This window comes from Nipponia nippon, unplaced genomic scaffold (genome assembly GCF_047370975.1).
Source record: "Nipponia nippon isolate SJK-2023a ecotype South Korea unplaced genomic scaffold, ASM4737097v1 scaffold_30, whole genome shotgun sequence".
In the NCBI taxonomy this organism is placed as follows: Eukaryota; Metazoa; Chordata; class Aves; order Pelecaniformes; family Threskiornithidae; genus Nipponia; species Nipponia nippon.
The window spans coordinates 4,554,284-4,576,667 of record NW_028262348.1 but is presented as its reverse complement, the minus strand read 5'-3'; the positions used below and the strand labels follow the sequence as shown (position 1 = coordinate 4,576,667).

The 22,384-nt window shown below is 62.4% G+C and overlaps 2 protein-coding genes across 3 annotated transcripts; one reads left to right on the top strand and one right to left on the bottom strand.

Moving 5' to 3' along the window:
• Position 1: 1 nt before the first annotated feature.
• THOC5 (THO complex subunit 5) lies at positions 2-15,269 on the top strand. 2 transcript variants are annotated; one of them, XM_087768380.1, is made up of 20 exons: positions 2-140; positions 1,109-1,222; positions 1,860-2,003; positions 2,661-2,774; positions 3,469-3,566; positions 4,203-4,349; positions 6,759-6,873; positions 7,374-7,506; positions 8,847-8,924; positions 9,299-9,339; positions 10,271-10,370; positions 10,862-10,970; positions 12,463-12,564; positions 12,815-12,911; positions 13,256-13,370; positions 13,887-13,990; positions 14,077-14,164; positions 14,307-14,422; positions 14,616-14,806; positions 15,047-15,269. In XM_087768380.1, exons 1-20 carry the CDS (start codon positions 69-71, stop codon positions 15,108-15,110), a joined length of 2,142 nt encoding a protein of 713 aa, XP_087624506.1. In that variant the 5' UTR covers positions 2-68; the 3' UTR covers positions 15,111-15,269. The 2 variants fall into 2 exon arrangements, with proteins under 2 accessions (XP_087624506.1, XP_087624507.1); XM_087768381.1 differs by lacking the exon at positions 2-140 and adding an exon at positions 748-768.
• Positions 15,270-16,032: 763 nt separating this feature from the next.
• Positions 16,033-21,533, bottom strand: NEFH (neurofilament heavy chain). Its single transcript, XM_087768379.1, has 4 exons — positions 20,720-21,533; positions 19,474-19,673; positions 18,678-18,802; positions 16,033-18,331 (listed from the first exon to the last, which is right to left on the bottom strand). Exons 1-4 carry the CDS (start codon positions 21,504-21,506, stop codon positions 16,588-16,590), a joined length of 2,856 nt encoding a protein of 951 aa, XP_087624505.1. The 5' UTR covers positions 21,507-21,533; the 3' UTR covers positions 16,033-16,587.
• Between the last annotated feature and the right edge of the window lie 851 nt (positions 21,534-22,384).

Sequence of the window (22,384 nt, the reverse complement as noted above, 5' to 3'; positions counted from 1 at the left end):
GAAGGACTGGGGGGGGGGGGTGTCTCTCCTTCCCCTCCCCCACCCCATTTTGGGGTGCCCTGTGAGGGATGAGAGCAGGCAGGGGTCTGCGGCCAGGGAGGGGAAGGGCGGCAGCCCCCCGTCCTGCGGCAAGTCCCCAGGTGGGGCAGGGGACGGCGCTGCCGTGGGGGTGGGCAGGCTGCAGGGTGGGGGGGTCCTCAATTATTCCAAAGGGGCTCAGTGGGTGCCGTTCCCGCCGGGAGCCTGCCCGCCTGCACCTCGCCAATTAAATATTTAATATGCCAAAGCCTGGCCCTCTCTGGGGAGGGGGGGCTGGGGGTGCTGGCCCCCCCCGGCAGGGGGAGCAGACCCCCCCCCAACTTGGTCCCATCCGGGGGGGCCACCCTGCCCCACGCCTGGGTGCCCCCCTGCGCCCGAAGCCTCCCACCCGTGCGTCCCCCCCCAAAGCCCCTCTGTGCCTCCAGGGCCATTGGGGACCCCGTACCACGCCCCCCAAGCCCGTGGATACTTCCAGGGCCGCTGGGGACCCCCCAAACAGGGCCCCCCCCCCCCCCCCGGGGGGCCCCCCAGCCCGCGGGTGCCCCCAGGACTTGTCAATGGGGGCGCTGACCCCGCCCCTTTGCCGAGGCCACGCCCCCTGCTCTTGTCGCTCGCGGTCCTCCGGAAGCGAGGGTCCGCTAGGGGGCGCCTTTAGCGGCGGCCGCTCTGCGCCGCCCTCGTTTGTTCCGCTGGGGTCATTTCCGGGCGGCGCTGACCGGGAGGGACGCGGTGAGCGGAGCCGTCGGCCCGGGGGGAACCGGGGCGGGACGGGACGGGACGGGACGGGCGGGGATGCGGCCGGGGCCGAGTTGAGGCGGGGGGGGACGTCCCTGGGGCCTTGCGCTGGGGGTTTGGGAGGGCTCCGGTGGAGCGGAGGCCTTGGGGGTGCTGGGATGGGGGAAGATGGCGGGGACGAGGCCTGGGCGGGCGGGGAGGGGGTGCTGGGGCTCACTGGGCCGGGAGCCTGCGGCGTCCGAGGCGGGCTGGTGGCAGGAGCCCGGGATAGCCCCGGTCCCAGGCGGCTTGAGCCCCCCTTCCCCGGCCGACGGCTTCGCCTCTCGCCCCCCAGTCCCTGGCTGGCAGCGCCATGTCGTCGGACTCCAGCAAGAAGAGGAAACCCAAAGTGATCCGCACGGATGGGGGCCTGCAGGAGGGCAAGCGGGGCAAGGCCGATGCCGACCAGGTAGGGCCCCCGGCGGCAGCAGGCTGCTTGCGTCCTCCTGCCTCGCCAAGGGCTCTTCTCACACCCGCTCTTTCCTGGCCTTATTCTCCCCTTCGGGAAGTTCTCCCAGAGCTGAGCCGGCTCCCAGCGCCTCTGAAACTCTCAGTCTGAGTTTCTGAACCCACTCCTGTCTCCTTTGGGAAACACAGCCTTCACAGAGACAACCCTTTCTCTTGAGACCCAGGGAGAGTGAGCACAAGGCTGAAACGGCCCGTGGGGGTTTGCAGGTTGCCTTAAAACACTCCTGCGAGCAGCGGTGTAACCTAGGTTCAGCCAGAGTGGGGACTGAGGTCGAAGCAGTAGTCGCCTTCCCCAGTTTGTCCTCTGTAGGAATTTGGATCTGCCTGGTGCAGGACAGGTGCCAGTTTAAACTGACAATAACTCTATAAAAGGCAGCCTGAACTCCCCAGGCGTTTTAATGCCCGGTGGCGTTTGTGTCCAGGATCGTTACCAGAGTCCTCGTCCCGTGTGTAAAGTCTCCTCAGGCGCGGGATTAACGGACAAAGCCAGGAATCGAGACTCAGCGGTTTGTTTCCCAGCTCCCTTTCCAGAGGAGGTGGAAGGAACAAGCTGTAGAAAGCGCTTTCTGCCTTTGCAGGATGTTAGGTACTACAGCGAGGAGTGCGAGGTGGATCTCCGTGACCCCATCAAAGACTACGAACTCTACAGAGAGACTTGCCAGGAGCTCCAGAGGCTGATGGCAGAAATCCAGGAGCTGAAGAGCAGAGGCATCAAGGACAACGTAAGGAGAAGCCTCGGTGCTTGATTTAACGTGTTCTGTTCTTTGATGATTTTCCCTTAATCTGAGAGGAACGGGAGCAGAAGCCGTGACGTTCTCTGGGGAGCGTCAGGAAAATGGAACAGCCTCCCTTAAATAAAGTCAAATACGATTTAGCTGAGGTGTTGGTCTCAACTGAGCAGCCATTGTGCAGACCGAGTCCTTCTAAAGTGTCTCTGGGCTCCTCGTGGGTCGTGCTGATGGGTCGGGGGCTCCTGGGGGAGGAATTGAGCCCCTGCTGACTGCCGGGGGGTGGCTGGGCTCCTGCTGGCCCACAGTGGCCTGCCAGCCTCGGCCCTGGCTGGGAAAGCCCTGTGCTCCGACTGCCTGCGCAGCCCCCTGCGCAGCAGCGTGGGCACTTTGGCCTCAAACGCCTCTGTTCCTGCTGCCGAGAAAACACCCTAGAGCGAGCCCAGAAACTCCTCCTATTTATTTCTAGCGGGTGACCTGCGAGCCTGGCAGCAGGAGGCTCCCGCAGAAGCCCTGGTGACGTTAATCGTGGCTCCTTAGCGAAGCGCAGAGCCCCCTTTGAGACGGGGCTTGCAGGAAGGGCCTGCAGCAAAGGGGCTTTGTGGCGAGAGCCGACTCTCCCGCTTCAAACGCCTCTCTCCTGCCACTCAGGCTTCGGAGATCGATGAGCGGCGGATTCAGAGCTGCGTCCACTTCATGACCCTGAAGAAACTCAACCGGCTGGCGCATATTCGGCTGAAGAAAGGGCGAGATCAAACCCATGAGGTACAGAGTGGGCTGGGGGGGCGAGGAATACCGGTCCGGATTTAGCGGGATCAGAGAGCGCACCGTTTCTGCCAGTTCTGTCTATGGCCACGTGGGAGGAATTGGGGAGGAATCAAACACCAGCCAGGCTGTGGGTTTTGAATTAGGGGTTTATCAGGGGACTCTACTGCGGTGCAGCGCAAGCTCTGATTATAACGAGTGATGAAAGAGCGGTATCTGCTTCTGTCTCAAATATAACGGGGAGTTGGAAAGCTTTGTCTTGAGAGTCTGGTGTGCTGTGGGCCTGAGAAGCGTGTACGTGGTTGGCCCCGAAGCTCCTTACCCAGACTTCTCGGAGAGCTTTGCACGGTTAGTGAAAAACGCTCATTTTCGTTGTACCACTGAGGAAGCTGAGGCACAGGGACGGGAGGGGACTCGGCCCCTGTACCCCAGCAGGTCTGCCCTGTTCTGTGCCGTGTCCCTGAAACGTGCTGGAAGGGAGTGGAATCAGTTTGATATCACGATCGTTTGGTTTCCCAGCCCTTGAAAATGTCTTTTTTTTTTTTCCCCGAAAAACCTGTTGCACACCCTAAAACCTGCCATCTCTAGCTGGTACGGTGAGAGGGTGTGTGTTGGTGACTCTCCTGCGGGGTGTGTTTGCTGGGAGGATGGTAACAGAGCTTCATCTCCTGCTCTGGCCGTGTCTGTGTTTCAGGCAAAGCAGAAGGTCGACGCGTATCATCTGCAGCTCCAGAACTTGCTCTATGAGGTGATGCACCTGCAGAAAGAGATCACCAAGTGCCTGGAGTTCAAGTGAGTTTGGCTGGGGAGGAGAGGGAGCGACGGTGTGTCTGAGGTGGGGCAGAGGCCTCGAACGTTTGGAATCTCTTGCCCCGTTGCCTTGAGCCCCTTGCGGGAGGAGAGCGGGTGCTCCAGATGCCACCAGGCAGGAGAGATGGGGTGTCCCAGAGTTCTTGTGCTGGGACAGGGGGGAAGAGGCTCGTGTAGGGAGGAGGGAAGAAGGCATCTATGGTGATGGAGGGATGGTGGAGGGGAAAACAGGTAAATGTCAAAGATGTGGCCACGCTGGTCTCTTCGAGGACTCTCTGGTCTCTATATATCAGGAGTTTTCTCCGAAAGCCAAGCATTCCGTCTTGCCTGTTGCACAGGCAGCGCTCTGGGCTGTGTTTAGACTGGTGCCTCACACAGCGCTTTGGTTAATCGTTTGGGGAAGGTGTCTCTGTGAAAGGAGGGACCCTGTTCAGACCTTTCTCTCCTCCACTGAGCTCTGCTGCGGTTCAGGTCACCGACATTGCCGTGTTTCACATAGCAGAGGGAAGCTGGGGCACAGGGCGTTGGCATTGACCGCTCTCCTGCAAGGCATGGTTGAGTTTGGCCCTGCTGCGGCATTTCCCACCCTTCCCTGATCTGATCCCTCTGTCCTTGCAGGTCAAAACACGAGGAAATCGAACTGGTGAGCCTGGAGGAGTTTTACAAAGAGGCCCCCCCTGAAATCAGCCGGCCCGCCATCACCCTGAACGAGCCCCACCAGCAGACCCTGGCCCGCCTGGACTGGGAGCTGGAGCAGCGCAAGAGGTGGGTCGGCGGCGTGTCGGTTCGGTGTCAGCCTGCTGCGCTCTTGACAGACCCCTGGCGTGAGCTGCGCGGCTGCTGGGGGAAGCAAACGTGGGTGGTGGAGGTTTTAACATCCTCTTGAAACAGCCAGTGTAGAACAAGTGACAGATTTATTGCGTAACTGCGGCGTGGAGGATCACTCTTTGTGTAGAGCTGGGCTTGCTGGGATCCTTGTTTCGTAGATCAGGGAGTTTTCTTTCACCTGCCTGATGAAAGGGAGCCCCAGGGGATCCTGGAGAGCAGAGCAACCTCCAGACCTGCGCGAGAGCGGCTGCCTGGCTGGGGCCACACCTTGTGCTCTGGGTGACAGCAGCAAAGCCATCTCGGCTCTCCTGATAATCCCACGTGTTATCTCACTGAGGAAGCAAACATAAGTGCTGGCTCTTGGGTATCAAGGGAAGAAAAGGAATTTTATAGTTTGACATTTCCCCGGCGTCTGCTTGGAGGCTCTTGCAGCAGGGAATGGGGACAACGCCCACCATGGGGGTGACATTGAAGGATGGACGGTTACGCGCTTCCATCCAGAACCTGCTTCCACAAGATGTCCCACGTAGGGTGAAGCGATCCCTGTTTTGTCTGCTGCGCTGTGGTGCAAGGAGGAAAATCAAGCCAGCCTGGCTTGGCGGCACGGTCCGGTGCTGCTGCCGTTCCTGCCTGCCTGTGCTCCTGACGCTTGCCACGGCGGGGAGCTGCCTGCGTGGCGCTCGGCTCGGCCGCGCTGCCCTGCGGGGCTCTAACCCCCCAGGTCCCTCAGCTGGTGCAGGCAGTCTGGGTGGCTCAGCTGCTCCGTCAACTCTTGCCCCGTGCGAAAAGCAAACGTGATGCCGCGTTCCCATGTTCTGATAACGGCCAGCAGCTTTTTCAGCCAGGCGGCAGCTGAGACCAGCGGTCTGGAAAGATCAGCCTGAAGCTGCCGGTAGGTGCTGCAAGAGCAGGGCAGCTCAGCAGAGCAGACTAGGGAGAGGGGCTGCAGTGGCTCTAACACCTCATCCTCCGCCTCTCCCAGACCCTTCGCATCAAACCCGGCTTCTTTTGCCCGGTGGAAGGCAGCCGTTCGCACTGCAGCCGAGATCCTCCGGACGGCTCTGCCTGCGGCTTGCGGAGGAGCGTTCAACCTGGAGACCTCTTGAGGATTCTCCTTAAAAACGATTGTTCGGTGCAAACTGTGTAGAGGGCAAAGACGAGCTGAACGGAGCCTGTCCCATGGTTGCATGTTCAATTGCTGAGAAGCCTTGCAATTCCCAGTCCTCGCCCCGCGGTATCTAGGGAGCGGCACCGTTTTTCTCTTGCTGCCATTGTGGTGGGAAACGGCCGCTTCAGCTGCCTCAAGCAGATGCCGGTCGTGCTTTGGGCGCTTTCTGATGCTGTTGGTGTTGTCAGCGTCCATCCATAACAATCCTGTTGTGGAGTACTGGATTTGTCTTGGTTGCTATTCCGAAAGGCGCCGTTTAACGGCGTCACAGGGATCTTTGCTGCTTTTGCTAGCTTGGGGAGCTCAGTAGAGGTGTTTGAAAGCTGGACTTCAAAACTGCATTGTGTCGGAGCCTGTTGGGGCATGCTGACTGAACACAGTTTTGCTTGGAAACAGAAGTGTTGCAGTCCTGCAATGGCGGGTCAGTTGTTCCCCCTCTGAGGGGGGGTCCTCCGCACTGCGGGTGCTCTCATCTGGTGGGGAGCAGGGTCCTGAGGGGAGAGCGCAGGAGCCCCCCCAGCCCGCTGTTCCCCCTGCTGTGGCGGTGGCTCGTCCTGGGCAGCACACCTCCATACCCTGCTGTCCCTGCTGCTGCTTTCTGCTGAGCAAGAGGTTGCGATTGACAGCAACAATGAGATTTCACGCGTCCTCCCTAGACACGAGCGTACCCGGGGCTTGGGGGTTTGTGGTGAACTTGCATTTTCCTGGGTTTCCTACCCAGTTACAGAGGAGCACTTGCTCATGTATTAAACCTCAACTCTCACGAGTTTGACTAAGGAGGTGATGTGACATGAAGCGACTCTGGTGTTATGAAGCGGGAAAAGCCTCTTCAGGAGCTTGGCGGGGTCGGCAGGGCTCCGTCGGCGCGGCTGCTGGCAGCAGAGGCTGGCATGGGAGGAGGTCTGCTGAGAGCAGATCTGGTTGCTGTCCCTTCTCGGAGCACGGCACAAGGCTGAGCTTCCGTTTTCTCTCCCTCTTCGTTTTTCAGCTCTAATCGGTTTCTTTCTGCCTCCGCTTGCCCTTGGCGTTAAGAGCTCTTTGTTTGTCACCGTGTCTGGGCTCTCCTGGTTCCTGCAGTGACTTTTGTCAGGTCTGGAGAGCTGGGGTCCGTGACCCAGGCAGACCCCAGCAGGCTTTGTAGCTGTGATGTGCGATGGTAACCGAATTCCCACCCCTAGGCTGGCAGAGAAGTACAAGGAGTGCCTGACCAGCAAGGAGAAGATCCTGAAGGAGATCGAGGTGAAGAAGGAGTATCTGAGCAGCCTCCAGCCTCGGCTCAACAGCATCATGCAGGTACTTGAGCTCTGCAGGAAGGAGCCGAGCTGAGGTCACGCTCCGAGGGCTGTGTTAGAGAGATGCAACGCCTGGGCTGATACTGCTTTGGAGATGTTTCGCTCCCAGTCAGCGTGGATGAGGGGTAGATCGGCTTCATGCTGAGGCTCCTCTGGAGTCTCCTTGTTTATGCGGCAATTCCTGCAGAACTGCGGACAGAGGAGTCGTTAAATGGGCCTTTCCCTCGAGAGCGATACGCAGTTCCAGCCCCTTGTGAGTGCCTTGGGAGGGAAGAACAGGAGAAGGAACTGGGTTATTTGCAGATCCAAAAGTTTTCCAGCAAAGGAGAGCTGCCAGCCTTTCCCTGGGGCCTTGCCGTGCCTGTGGCTGCGTTTAACCCCGCACCACAGCTGCTGTGCTGGTTTCCAGTCTCCCACTTGCCAGTCTGGGGTGAAGGAGAGGGTGAGGAGGGTGAACTGTTCTGTTCCCAGTGATGAAGGTGAGCCCTCTTGTTCCCCCAGGCCTCCCTGCCCGTCCAGGAGTATCTCTTCATGCCATTCGACCAGGCACACAAACAGTACGAGACAGCCCGACACCTCCCGCCGCCTCTCTACGTCCTCTTCGTTCAAGCCAGTGCCTACGGGCAGGCCTGCGGTGAGCACCGAGGGGCTGTTGCCAGCTGGGGCTGGGGGGCAATGGTCCCGCCACGGGCCAGATTTCACTCCCGCTTGCAGGAAGCACTGTTTTGGGGACACTTTGGGAGGTCCTTTTTGTCCCATCTGCTCCGCTGCTGGATTCTGCTGAGCTCAGAGCAGTGGGGTGGCCCCAGGGCCAGCACAGTGAGGCAGCAGCATTTGAAACCTTGTTTGCTCAGCTCCCTTGCTGGAAGAACTGCTTGGGAAGCTCGCTTCCCACCTCTGCCCCGCTTTCTCAAGGTCGGCAGGAGCATCCCTGCAGCCTGCGAGCTGGCTTGGTGCTGACGTGGCCTCCCGAGAGCTGTCACCCCGTGGGGTGGGCGCTACGTTGTGCCACCCATGGGTGGTGGTGACTCCAGAGCAGGCGGTACCTCTGCCTGCCCTCGCAGAGGCCTTTCCCCGCAGCTCACCTGAAAGCCTTGATCCCCTTCGGCAGCTTTGCATTTCGAGGGGCTTTCTGAAGCCTCCCTGAGTTGGCAGAGATTTCACAGCAGGGCTCAGGATCCCCCTGGGCCGTCCGCATCTCCTGTGCAGAGAGAGCTGTAATCCCACCTGCTCTCACGCTGCTCTGGGAGTGGGGCAGGCGGCAGAGGAGCATGGAAGGACCACGCTGTGGCACTTGGCCGCACCAGCTCATAGAATCACAGGATGCTTTGGGATGGAAAGGACCTTTAAAGGCCATCCAGTCCATCCCCCCTGCCATGGGCAGGGACAGCTTCAACCAGATCAGGTTGCTCAGAGCCCCATCCAGCCTGGCCTTGAATGTTTCTAGGGTTGGGGCATCCACTGCCTCTCTGGGCAACCCCTGCCAGTGTTTCACCATGCTCATTGTGAAAAATTTCTTCCTTATACCTAGTCTAAATCTACCCTGTTGTGGTTTAAAACCATTCCCCCTTGTCCTGTCGCAGTAGGCCTTGCTAAAAAGACTAGTCCTCGCTAATGAGTACCTGCAGCCCTGATGACCCAGCTCCTCACTCCCTGCTTGTGCCAGCCAGATGCCAACCCTTCTTGGCTCTTGATAAAGATCTGGCCTTTACGGTTTCCAGGGACAGTCCCTCAAAACCCAGCATTTTTCCTCCTCTGACCCCGTCCTGCCTGGGAGATCCAGCCCTGTGGTGGCCCCACGGAGCCCTCTGGACAACTGCCTCTTCCCACTGACCCTCGGTTTGAGCTTCCTCTGCCACGGGGCTCTGCCTTGTGCAGCCATGAAGCAGGAGCTTTCTGGGGCAGGGCTGCTTCTAACTGCCTTTCCCATACAGAAGTGGGCTTCGTAGCTTAGTTTTCATGTCTCCTCTGTAGATAAGAAGCTTGTGGTGGCCATTGAAGGGAGCGTAGAGGAAGCCAAAGCCCTGTACAAGCCGCCTGAGGACTCACAGGGTGAGTTGGGATGGTGTTGCCACAGGCAGGCTGCCTGATGCTCTGTGCAGGCAGAGGAGTCGGGTAGAGAAGCGGGTGGGCTCGGGGGTAGATGCTGGAATGGCGCAGTGCCTGGTGTCTGTGCCAAAGTCCCTGGCAGCTGATCCCCTCTGTCCCCAGCTCCCGAGAGATGTTCGCAGCCCCTCATCTGTCCCTAGTACCAGGGGTCACTCCAACATGTTCCTGTGTGTCTGTGGCCTGCTAGGGCCCTGCTTTTGGGGGACAGTGATGTCTGGGGGAGCTGTGGTCTCAGAGAAAGGGCCGGCAGTCCTGCTGGTTGTGGGAAAGCCGCTGAGCCCCAGGCAGTCCCCGCTTACATCCCTCTCTTTGCGCAGATGATGAAAGCGATTCTGACGCAGAGGAGGAGCAGACCACGGTAAGGGATAGTACTGTCCCCTTCCCAACGTCCTCTCCCAATGCTGTATCATGGACAAACGGATCTGTGCCTGCTAACTGGGCAGTGCTGGAGGAGCTGGGCCTGAGTGGGGCTGGGAACTGGTCCCTACACACTGTGAGAGCGTGTGTAGCTGCACTGATGTTAAATCCAGCTGTTTCTTGAGAGGAGAGAGGGGCCATTTCCAGTTTCTGTCCCGAATGCTGTAGAATCAGGGTACAAATCTGCCCAGCTCACGTCCCACCACGCTCGCATCCCATCCGGCAGCAGCGGCCACCTCACAGCTCTCCGGCTGGAGCTGTTCCACTTTGTATAAATAGCCTGGGGCCGGGGAGGCTGGCTGGAGGCTGGCGTCCGGCGGGGAGAGGTGCCTGCCTGTCCCCCTGCCATTTGCCAAAAGCGTTGAGCTGAACTCTGCACCGGGGGTTGTTCGGACCTCCCCTGGGGTGGTGTTTAGGTCCGTTGTACATTCTGGATGCTGGGGAGAGGCCGTAGGCGCTGGCTGCCCCCAGCGTGGAAGCCCGCGGGAGGTCTGTGCCGCCGCTCCCCACCACCCAGCAGCAGCGCCTGGTGTTTCAGGCTGTGCTGTGGGGAAGGGTAAAGGGAAGGGTCTCAGCTTCTGCCCCTCGAGGTGGGGAAGCTTTTGGGGCCTGCAGGTCCTTGGCCCAGTGTCACAGGGGCGGGGGTGCTCCTGGGAGCTGAAGGAACGACAGGACCCAGAGCTGCTTTGTCCTCGCCCTGCAGCAGGGCAAGGGTTTCCTGCTCCCCTCCCTCCCCAGGGCTGCTCCGTGGCCGCTGTGCTGGGGGATTGGGGAACTGGTGGGAAGGGAAGAGTGGTGGGAGAGGAGGGTGAGGGCCGAGGGTTCCCAAGGAGCAGGAGAAGGATCTGACAGCTCTGTTTCGCCCTCCCCAGAAGCGGCGCAGGCCCACCCTGGGCGTGCAGCTGGACGACAAGCGCAAGGAGATGCTCAAGCGGCACCCCTTGTCTGTCACCGTCGACCTGAAGTGCAAAGGTAAGCGGGGTCTGGTGGCCCTTGGCGGAGACCACCCAAGAGTGTGTGACAGCAGGTCAGGGAGCAACTTGGCAGCAGCTTGGGAGCCTCGGGGAGAGCTCGGGGTGCAGAGAGGCTTTCCTGCCCTTGGCCCAGCTGCCCCAGCAGGGATGAGCGTGGCCTTCCAGGGGAGACTGAACAAGGTGGTTTATCAGTTCTGTCTCCCGGAGCTCCTCTCGCCCACGCGGGTGGAGTGACCTTGCTCTGAAGCTTCCTCCCTCTAACTGGGAGCTTTTCTCTTTTCTGATGGGGTCTTGGGCCTGACGGATGCAGCCTGGCAAATGCTGACGGGATGGCGTTAGGGCTTACAGTGCATCGGTTGCCAGTTACTCCCCGCGTTGCTTGTCTGCCCCGTTTGCTGTTGTGCTAGCAGGGGGGGCACGCGTATCCCCCTCTGCAGGGTGCTCCGAGGTAGAGCAGACAGCAGCGTTGCCCCTTCTCTGTTGGCGCAGATGAGAACGTGCTTCACCTGACCTTCTACTACCTGATGAACCTCAACGTCATGACGGTGAAAGCCAAGGTGACCACTGCCGTTGAGATGACAACTGCCATCAGTGCCGGGTGAGGAGAGCCCCGGGGGCACTGAGCCTGGAGCTCATTGGGCAGCGATACCTCCGCTTGCCACAAATGCCCTGCCCTGGTGTCCTGCCGTGCTCTGCTCAGAGTTACCCATTGGCAGAGTGATGTTCTAAGAGCAGCATGTGGTGGCGATGTCTCTCGGCTGAGCCATAGCTCCTGTGCCCAGCGGGCCAGGGATGCTCCACACCCAGTTGCCTGCTCCCAGCGGGTGAGGTTTTAACCTCAGTCCCTCTCCTTGCCTTACCTGGGGCACCTTAAGGGCCTTTGTGCAGAGGTGCGGTTTCAAAGCGCTGTCTTGGCTTGTCCTTTGATGGGCAAAGGAGTCGCCAAAGAGCACAGCTCCACCTCTGCCTCTGGGGAGGGCTTTCACCTTGTGCATCCTCTGCCCTGCGGTACCCTTCCCCTTAGCCCCAGGGCCCTGCCCAGAGCCCTGCCAGGCTGCCACGGCCCAGGCAGCATCCTCCTACTCTCCTTCTGTCACAACAAGCCGGGGCAGGGAGGTTGGGAACCTCTGAGGGGAGCGGTGCCAGACCTGTCAGGAGCTGGGGGAGAGCCTCTCCTGCTTGTCGCGTTCAATCACCCTCTTGCAGCCGAAGTGCTTTCCTCCCTCCTGCAGCCTGTGCCTGGCAGCTCCCGTCACCTGCTCGCTCTGCAGGTCACCTTGTCTTGAGCGCCAGAGACGCGGCTGCCTCTCCCTGGGCTCCCCAGAGAGCGCTGGAGCCTGATTTGTGTGAGGAATAGCTGAAATGGCAGCAGTGGGAGCCTGCCCAGGGAGATCAGCTGCCGGCTCTCCAGTGTCTCTCTCTGGGCCAGGAGGAGGTGCCTGAGGAAGAGGGAGGCGGGAGAGGCTGGTCTGGGCTACCTGGAAACAAGTGCTGCCTCCCAACCTGTCCCATATGAGGCTTCCCAATCCTCTTGGGGTTCTCTTTTCCCCGTTTTCCCCCACAACCCTCCGTGACAGCAGCTGGAGTCTCCGCAGGGTTCCTGTGCAGGGTGCTCCCTCCCTCGCAGCTGCATTACCCCAAACCAGTGAGGCTCTGGCTTGAGCCAGACCCCAGTCCCTACAGCCCTTTATGCTTGGTCGGGCTTGTGAGCACAGACGTGACAAATCTTATTTCATTAAGCAGAATTCCTCTGCTTAAGCTTATTGGGTGGCAAGCAGCCATCAGGCCATGCCCTGCCTACGCTGCCCGTGTTTTTTCTGTACACATCAGTGGGTTTCGGAGTTAACGCACTGGAGTGAGCAGCTTCCTGGGAAACCGGGGAGCTGGTGCCCCGTGATTTCTATCTTCTTCACAGCCAGGGAGGAGGCAGATCTTTTGGAGTGGAATTAGGGGAAAAGCTATTCTGGTCTTGAAACCCAACTCGTGGAGCTCGTAATCCCCTTCTCTAGGCTCAGAGTCTGTTAGTGACCACCCCAGAGAGACGTGGAGCCCAGGCTGCTGCTAATTAATCTCTTTCCTCCTCCTGGCAGTGACCTGCTCTCCCCAGACTCCCTCCTCAACTGCCTCTATCCAGGAGACCATGGGAGGAAAACGCCCAACCCAGCCAACCAGTTCCAGTTTGATAAAGTGGGGTGAGTGGGGCGCTGCCCAGGTGGTTGGCGTGAGCGTCCCGGCATGGCACGTCCCTCCCCAGCTTGCCAGGGAGGGCTCGGTGGCCGGGAAGCCGGTGTCCTGTTTGGCATCGGGTGGGCCTGCCGGGCACAGCTTGGGGTGCAGGCGAAAGAAGCACCTGCTCCCTGCGGCTGGCTCGCAGGCCAGGCGGTGGGGGGATGGGGCGGGAATGCTCTGGGGTGGCGTAACCCTTCCTCCTTGTCCCCGCAGCATCCTGACCTTGAGTGACTACGTGACAGAGCTGGGGCACCCCTACGTGTGGGTGCAGAAGCTGGGCGGCCTGCATTTCCCCAAGGATCAGCCTCAGGCACGTCACACCCCCTGCCATCTCCCCCGGAACGTCAAGCTGGGGTTTGGGGAGGTTTTGGGGACAGTTGTGTCCTGTCCTGTCCCCCCAGGCCCCAGAGCTCCCACTGGCACCAGCCGCTCCCAACCCACGCTGCACCCTTGGCTGGGACAGGCTGTGCAGCGGGGCCATGGCAGCGTATTTTATCTCCCACCTGTGATTAGTCTAAGCCCTATTATGGGGGCTGAGCAGTGACTTGAGCATGTGCCTGTCCCTGTGGCTGGGTGGGGTGGCTTCTGGACCATGGGGTCCCCAGTGGGGGCCCCACAGGCTGGCGTGAAGGTGACGGTCCCTTCTGCCCACAGCACACGGTCACTGCGGACAACTCGCTGAGCGCCAGCCACATGGAGCTGACGGTGAAGCTGCTGCGGACGAGGCTGCAGTCCCGCCTGGCTCTCCACAAGCAGTTTGCGTCGCTCGGTGAGTGCCTGGCTCCCCACCCTGTGCCTGGCGACGCAGTAGCAGGGTCCCCTTGCGGAGGAGAGCTGCTTGATGTCACCTTTAATGGTGCTACAGATCTGTAGTGCCACCCTCAGCGTTCCCAGTCATTCCCTCTGTCCTTGGTGGTAGCAGGGCGCCAAGGGCTGCCCTGTTTTGGGTGGGAGAGGAAGGCTGTGCCCCCTCTGGATGCCCAGCACCCCTTTGGGACTGGCCATCCCTGCACTGGGAATCAATTCGGGCCGTGGTGGGAGGTGAAGCACACGCCCATGTGTGTCATGTGCCTGTCGGGCAGGCCAGGCATGCGCTGCTGAGACTGCGAGCGCCAGTGGGATCGCAGCCGGGGCTTCCACAGTTCCTCTCTGTGCACCTGATGAAGGTGTCGGAAGGATAACAATGTTCCCAGGTCCTGGTTTTGGAGCATCCCCACCTGCAGGACAGCAACAGAGCTCTGTCCCCAGCCCTGCCCTGCTCAGGTGGCCTTGTCCTTGGTTTCAGAGCACGGCGTTGTGCCAGTCTCCAGCGAGTGCCAGCATCTCTTCCCTACCAAGATTGTCTCGCGCCTGGTGAAGTGGGCTGCCATTCCCTACGAAGATTATGCGGTAGGTGCCGAGCACGAGGCCATATCCCTTCCAGCTCCCGCGTGGCGCCGGCAGCTGCTCACTCCTCCTCTTGTCTCTCCTCTCAGGAGCTGCCCTACACTAAAGATGTGATCGAGGCCGGCTTGGCTGAAGACACTCACCTCTACTACATGGCTCTGATAGAAAGGGGAACAGGTAGGCATGTTTCCTTCCCCTGGCAGTGGCCAATTCCCACACTGCACACCCCCAGGGCAGCTTCTGGGGGGTCTTCATGGGAAACCCCTCTGGTTGGAGGCCCCTTGGGCAGCGGGTGACATTTGTTCCCTGCCCCACTCAGCCAAGCTCCAGGCCGCCGTGGTCCTGAACCCCGGTTACTCCACGCTGCCGCCTGTCTTCAGCCTGTGCCTGAACTGGAAGGGAGAGCGAACCAGCAGCAACGACGACAACATTCGGGTGAGCTGGGGCAGTGGGAGAGGAGGCTGGAGAAGCGCTGGCTTTTCAGGGGTGTTCCCGGCGGTTCTGTGTCCGTATCAAGTGAGCTGGTGGCCGGGCAGCGCAGGGCAGGCCCACGGATGCAGCCGTGGGTCCTGGGAGGGCAGAGCAGAGACCCAAGCCTGCACCGTATTCATCCCTCTGCCTCTACCAGGCCATGGAGAGTGAGGTCAACGTGAACTACAAGGAGCTGTGGGGGCCCAAACCGGGCTACCAGCTCCTCACCAACCAGCTGCAGCGCCTCTGCATGGTGCTGGACGTCTACCTGGAGACGGAGCCCCACGACACCAGCGTGGAGGGACCCAAGGAGTTTCCCCAGGAGAAGATGTGTCTGCGCCTCGTCAGGTGAGAGCCTGGCAGCACGGGGGACCCTGGGGCAGTGAGAAGCCTGGGTGTGGGGGGTTGAGGGTGCTGACAGGGGCCTGGTGCCACTGCTGTCCCATTGCCTGACCTCTCCTTTAGCTGCCTGTGGGGGGTCTGCCCCCCCCCCCCAGCCGGGCGGTACCCCAGGACCAGGCCCTTTTTGTGGGTTCCGCAGGCTTCCCGACCCCCGTGGGTCAGCCTCTCCCTCTTCTCCTCTTCCAGGGGGCCTATGCGCCTGAAGCCCTTCAAGTTCAACTACCCTCAGGGGTTCTTCAGCCATCGCTGAGCACCCCTGGGCATCGCTGCGGGCTGGGCCTCATCCTGTCCACAGGGTGGAGCAGCCCCATCCCACCATTTCAGTTTCTTTTCCCAGGTTTTGGGTTTCGTCTGAAGGTTTTGTAGCTGAAGAGATTAAATGCTGAACTGAAGGAAAAGCGTGTGCGTGCCCTGTCTGTGCAGAGGGCTGGGATGGGGGGGGATACGTGGGGGCTGCAGCAAGCCCTGTCCCGTGTCCCTGGGCTCTTGCTGCCTGTACATCCCCTTGCCTGGGGTGCTGCCTGCCTCCTGCCCTCCCTCCCCACCACAGGGCCTCGGCACTGCAGAACTCAGATGGCTAAAAACTGAGATGGCTAAAAATAGCCCCTTTCCGGAGCCCGCACTGCAGCCCCAGCCTGTCCTTGCCTGCACTGGCTGCCAGCCAGCTGACTCAGCACAAACCCCGCAATGGGGTGGGGGGCTTTGCTGCTTCCCCCAGCTCGGCTCCTGCGAGAGGCAGGACCTCACGGCACCGTGCGAGGGGTCGGGGTGGGCATCTCCAGCGCCTCGCAGCTCTCTACTGTGGATCCCGAATGGGGATGGAGCCCAGCTCCCAAGGTCATCGTCCCTCCTGGCTGCCACCCTCTCCGCTTCTCCCCTGTGGGTGATTTCTTCCCCCGGGAAGGCCGGCAGAGCCCCTCCGCACTCCCGTGCAGCCCCTGCAGTCAGCGCAGTGCTGCTGTGCAGGGCAGTGCTGCAGCGCTCGGGTTAAACCGGGCCCTACCACCCTGATGGGAGCCACGCTTTAAAAAGGGAAGGAAGAGAAAAAGCAAACCACTACGCTCCTTTTGCAGAGAAGGGGGGGGCTGGCCCTGTTTCCAGCCCTGGAAAGCCCCCTATCACCCCCCCCCAGCCCCCCAAGCCAGGCTTTCCTGCCTTCCTTCACCACCTCTCCCCCCGTCCCCGCCCCAGACATGAGGCCAACAGAGTCAGGACGTCTCTCTAAGCACTTTATTTGGTTATTGCACGGAAAGCAAATAACAGTGGGCTGAGGTTCCTAGTGCACCGTGTGTCCGTGAGCGTCCCTGCAGCGCCCAGCCCCTCCCAACCGAAGCTGGCTGCAGCCTGGGTCACTGCTCGGAGGGACGGTCGTCACCCCCGGGCCAGGGAAGGACCCCAAGGACCCCACCAGCCCCCGTCCCAAGCAGCTAGAGCTCTGCGTTGCACTCATCCATCGATTGCACATACATTAAATAAATGCACTTATTGGAGAAGGGCGGTCGGTTCCCCCGGGGTCTCTTCTCCTCGGTTATAATTCAAGTGTTTACATGTGGCGCTCGGCGTATATCACATTCTGCTAGGGAAGCTATCGGCCAAACCGCCGGGGCAGGGCAGCGAGGGGCTGCGTCTCTCACACAAACATATTGCTAAGGTAAAGCCCGGCCCTCGGAGGGGAGCAGCGCAGCTCCCGTGCCCAGAGGTGCTCTTCGGCCCCCGCGGGGCTCTGCTCACTTCTTCCCTGCGGCGGGTGCCGGCTCTGGGGCTTTGCCCTCCTTGCTGGAGGGGGCCTCGGCCTTGGGGGGCTCCTGACTGGCTTTGGGCTCGTCTTTGGGTTTTGCTTTAGCTTTGGGCTCCTCCGCCTTCTCCTTCTTGGGCTCCTCCACCTTCTCCTTGGCCTTTGGCTTCTCGGCCTCCTTCGCAGCCGCTTTGCTGACCTCCTGCTGAGGTTTTGGCGGAGCCTCCTTCTCAGCCTTTCCTTCTTCTGCGGGTTTGGGGCCCGGCTTGGTGGTCTCCTTCACCTGTGGGGCCGGAGGCTCTGGCACAGCAGCCGCCTTCTCTTTGGGCTTCTCCTCCACCTTGGCTGGGACATCCTTCTTAGGAGCTTCCTCTTCCCTGCCCTCCTCAGCTCCAGGCTTGGAGGGAGCCTTCACCTCCTTGGGCTGCTCTTCCTTTGTGGGGGCTTTTGGCTCCTTTGGAGGGGAGGGGGTGGGCTCCTTGGCTGGGGCCGCTTCCTTCTGTGGAGACTTGGCCTCCTCCTTCACGGGAGATTTTACTTTCTCGGGGGACTTCACGGTCAGGGTCTTGGTCTCCTCCTTTGAGGGGGTTGGGGGCTTCTCTGGGGACTTCACAGCCGGGGTCTTGGCCTCCTCTTTAGAGGGGGTTGGGGGTTTCTCTGGGGATTTGACAGCTGGGGCCTTGGCCTCTTCCTTTGCAGGGGGTGCGGGTTTCTCTGGGGACTTCACTTTCTCTGGGGTCTTGGCCTCTTCTTTCAAGGGGGTTGGGGGTTTCTCTGGGGATTTGACAGCTGGGCTCTTGGCCCCCTCTTTTGAGGGGGTTGCAGGTTTCTCTGGGGATTTCACTGCCGGGGTCTTGGCCTCCTCCTTTGAGGGCGTTGGGGGCTTTTCAGGGGATTTGACTGCTGGAGTCTTGGCCTCCTCCTTTGAGGGGGTTGGGGGTTTCTCTGGAGACTTCACAGCTGGGCTCTTGGCCTCCTCTTTTGAGGGGGTTGCAGGTTTCTCTGGGGATTTGACAGCTGGGCTCTTGGCCTCCTCTTTTGAGGGGGTCGGGGGTTTCTCTGGAGACTTCACAGCTGGGCTCTTGGCCTCCTCTTTTGAGGGGGTTGGGGGTTTCTCTGGAGACTTCACAGCTGGGCTCTTGGCCTCCTCTTTTGAGGGGGTTGCAGGTTTCTCCGGGGATTTCACAGCTGGGCTCTTGGCCTCCTCTTTTGAGGGGGTTGCAGGTTTCTCCGGGGATTTGACAGCTGGGCTCTTGGCCTCCTCTTTTGAGGGGGTTGCAGGTTTCTCTGGGGACTTCACTGCCGGGGTCTTGGCCTCCTCCTTTGAGGGGGTTGGTGGCTTTTCAGGGGACGTAACAGCTGGGGTCTTGGCCTCCTCCTTTGAGGGGGACTCGGGTTTCTCTGGGGACTTGGCTTCCTCTTTTGCAGGAGACTTGGCCTCCTCTTCACCTTCTGCTTCAGCTTTCTCCTCTTTTTCCTCCTCCTCTTCAGCTTTCTCCTCTTCAGCCTCTTTCTCAGCCTCCTCCTCCTCTGTGACCTCCTCGGTCACCTGGATTTCCTCTGTCTGCTCCTCCACAATCACTGTCTCCTTCTCAGATTTTTCCACCACCTTGATCTTCTCCTCACTCTTCACCTTGATGTTGGTGGTGATGCTGGGAGCCTTGGGGACCACCTCAGGGAAGGAGAGCATCCCAAAGCCAGACTCGATCCGATATTCCTCCCCTTCCAAGAGCTTTCTGCCAGGAAAAGACCAGAGCAGGGCAGTCAGTGATGGCTTCTCACACAGCTCTCACCTCCTCCCATGCCCAGGAGCTGCCAGCCATGCCCTGTGGCTCCTTCTCCCTCCTTGCTCTGCTTTCCAGCTGCTGGCTGACCCTCCTGCTCCTACACCCTGGGTTGTGCAGGTTCCCTCACCCTTCCCTTCACAAGCCATGTGCAGGCTTGGGTCACCCAACTGGACAGTCTTGGAGGATGGATGGTCTCTTTCTCACCAAGAAGGGCCCAGGTGTTAGCGAGGGCCCTTGAGGAGTGTCCCCAGAGCCACCAGCACTAGGGACTGGCTGAGACCCTCCCGCCCCATACCTATAGGCAGCAATTTCAATGTCCAGGGCCATTTTGACGTTGAGCAGATCCTGGTACTCCCGGAGCTGAGCTGCCATCTCCCACTTGGTGTTCCTCAGCTCGCTGTCAAGCTGCTGGATGGTTTCCTGCGGGCAGACAGAGCAACTGGTGACATGGGGGGGCCAAGTCCCCAGGAGCAGAGGGACACAGAGCACCCCTAAACAGTCCCCTGGTCTCTGGAGGAGGGGCTGCTCGCAGTGGGGTCTGCAGCCACCTCCCCTGGCAGACACAGAGGGAAGGGGACGCAGCCAGGGGCTGCTTCACTGTGTCCAGTTCCCTTGGGGGAACCAGTGGGAGCCCTGCACTGGCTTGGCTGAGAGCTGCACTGTGGCCAGCTGAGCCCCAGCCCCCTCCCCCAGGGACTTTCGAGGACTTGGGTGAGTCCACCAGTGGCGTCACCCTGGGGACAGTGTTACAGTCTGTGGCCACCACGTTGTGCAGCCCTCTGTGCTGCAGCTCCCAGCTCTGGGATGCGAGATGTGGCCTGAACCCTGGGCGCGGTTCAGTGGTGGCTTTGGCAGCTCAAAGCCAGGCAGAGGCACGGGACAGCTCCAGCGTGGGTGAGGGACACAACAGCCCGTGTGCAACCTCAGGCTCTGGGTCCCTGATCACTGGCTCTAGACACAACCCTGAGTATTTGCCGCTGGTCATCACCACCTCTGGAGCCAAAGCACCAGCGCTGCTCCTCCCCAGCAGCTGGATGGTTCCCTCCCCACCAAACGCCAGGTCTGGGATGCTGCCCGCTGCACCACGTTACCTGGTAGGACAGGACATCTGCATGATGGCGCTCCTCCGAGTCCTGTCTCTGCCTCTCCAGTGACTCCTGGGTCCCTTTGAGGGCTTCGAGCTCGGTGGTCTTGGACTGGAGCTGGCGGCGGTACTCGCAGATCTCCTCCTGGGCCAAGCGGATGGCGTCTGTGTTCACCTTGGCAACCTCCGAGAGCTTGTCCAGCCTCACTGCAACGAGGGAAAGGAGAAGCTGCAGGGAGGGAGGGAGGCTGTGGGCTCCCCTTCTTGGGGAACCTCAAATCCAATACTGCGCATCCCCTGCATGCATCCCCTGCAGCGCTGGCCCCATCTCCCCGGCTGTGCTTGGCTTTACCAGCCCTCGCTCCGTCTGTGCTCGTGCTGTGCCGGGGAGGTGAAGGATGGGCTGGGCGGGTTTTTTCGCCATCCTGGCCTTTATCCAACGCAAACCCACACTGCAAACCTCCCTCTGCCCTCCTGCCGCAACCCCTGTGACCTCCAGAGCTGCCAGCACCCACCGCCCTGCTGTGCCCGCCTCTGGCCGGGCCCACCCTGCTGCGGCGAGGCAGGGGGGGTTGCCGCAGGGCCCCGGGGGGGACAGAGGGACGGACAGAGGGACAGACAGAGGGACAGACAGAGGGACAGACAGAGGGACAGACAGAGGGACGGACCCCACTGCTCCCAGCTCCCACGGGTGCGGGCCCGCCGCTGTCCATGGTGCTGAATGGCCGCTGTCCGCGGTGCTGAACCCCGCCCCGCCACCCATCGCGGTACCCCTGGGTGCTGAGCCCCGGGGTGCCAAGCCCCCCGCCCCCCCCCCGTAGTGCCCCACCCAGCAGCGCAGCAGGGACACGCCCCACCCCCGCGTCAGGGCTGCGGCACCCTCCCCACCCCCTCCCCGCAGCGCTCCGCAACCCCCCCGGCCTCGCTCCAGCGGGGGGGGGCACCCTGCAGCACCCCGGCACCCCGAAAACTTGGGGGGGGGCGACCGGGGCAGTGTCCACCCCACCCTCCCCCAAGCACACTGCGGGGCGTGGGGAGCAGCGCACCCGCAGACACCGGGGAGCCGGTGGCAGGGGTGGGGGTACCCTAAAGCCCTCCCGCAGCGCTGGATACACGGCGAGGTCCCTCCTCCCCCCGGGGCGCGGTTGCTCCAACGCCCTCCCCGGAGCTCCCGCAGCCCAGGGGGTCTCCGCAGCCCCGGGGAAGGGTGGGGGGCTGCCGGCGGAGCCCCCCGCGGGTGGGGACACACTCACCGCGGAACCACTCCTCGGCCTGCAGGGTGCTGCGGGCCGCCGTCCCCTCCAGCTGGGCGCGCAGGTCGCGGAGGGCGGCGGTGACGCCGGGGCGGAGGGCGGCGGGGGGCTCGGCAGGGGGCTCGGGGCGGGCCCCCCGCAACAAGGCGCCCACCTCGGCCCGGTGCTGCCGTCGCAGCAGCTCCGCCTCCTCCCGCAGGGCCCGGGCTCGCTCCTCCAGCGGCCCCCGAGCCCGTTCCTCCTGCGCGGAGCGCTGGGCCAGCCCGCGGGTCGCCGCCTCCAGCTCGGCGCGCTGCCGGGCTTCCTCCTCCAGCCTCCCTCGGAGAGCGGCCACGTCCTCGGCCAGGCGCGATCGCTCCAGCCGCAGCTGCCCCTTCTCGGCGCCCAGCCGCAGGACGGTGCCCCGCATATCGCGCAGCTCCCGGGCGTACAGCTCGCCCATGGCCGAGCGGCCCGCCTGCTGCTGCCGCAACGCCGCCGCCTCCGCCGCCAGCGCCCGGTTCTGCTGCTCCAGCGCCCGCACCCGTTCGATGTAACCGGCGAAACGATCGTTCAGCACCTGCAGCAGCTCTTTCTCGTTCCGAGCCCGCGGTTCGCCGTTCAGCGAGTCCAGGCTTTCGGTGGAGGAAGCGGCCGCGCTGCCGCCGCCTCCCCCGCCCCGAGCTCGCCCCACCGGGCCCGACCACGAGTGGAAGCCGCTGGAGGCGGCGGAGCGCGGGGGAGCGCGGCCCGGCTCCTTGCGGAGCCCCCCCGGGGGGCCCAGCAGCGTCTCCAGCATCAGGCTCATGGCGGCCCCGGTCCACGCTGCGGCACCGGTACCGGCACCGCCCGCTTTATAGGGCTCGGTGCGACCGCTCCGCCCCGCCACCAGCAACGGGGATGGGCACCGGTACCGGCACCGCCCCGCGCCGCAGCCCCGCGGGTGCGGGGGGACCCCGCGGCCACGCCCCGGGTGGGGAGCGGCGGGGGGGACGGGACCGGTGTTGGGGAACGGGGGCCATTCGAGAAGGGAGCGGGGACCCCCCCCGGGAAGGGGAGAACGGGAGCCCCCGGGGCGGAACGGGGACCCCCGGGAAGGGAGCGGAGACCCCAGGAAGGGAGCAAGGACCCCCGGGGCGGAGCGGGGACCCCCTGGGAAGGGAGCGGGGACCCCCGGAGGGAGCACGGACCCCCCAGGCGGGGAGCAGGACCCCCTGGAAGGCAGCCGGGACCCCCCGGAAGGGAGCGTGGAACCCCCCGGGTGGGGAGTGGGACCCCCAGAAAGGGAGTTGGGACCCCCTGGAAGGGAGAGGGGACCCCCGGAGGGAGCAGGGACCCCCCGGGCGGGGAGCAGGACCCCCCAGGGCAGAGCAGGGCCCCCCCGCGGGGTGAAGGAGAGCGGGGACCCCCGGGGGCGGAGGCCGCCCCCTCCCGCGGGGGGGTGACCGAGCAGTGGGGATCAGCCCCCCCCCCACTTCGCGACCCCCCCGGGGCTCGGGCACCGCTCGGGGCCGGGGGCTCCCGCCGGCGGGGGGGCGCTGGGCGGCCGGGGGGTGCCGGGACCCCCGGGCCCAGGCGGGCAGGGGGCGGCCCCGGGGGGGGGCTCCGGGGGGCTCCCCCGCTTCGCCCCGCCCCCAAGCGCGCCCTTGGACCCCCCCGGCCAATCAGCACTGGCGGCTCATCTGG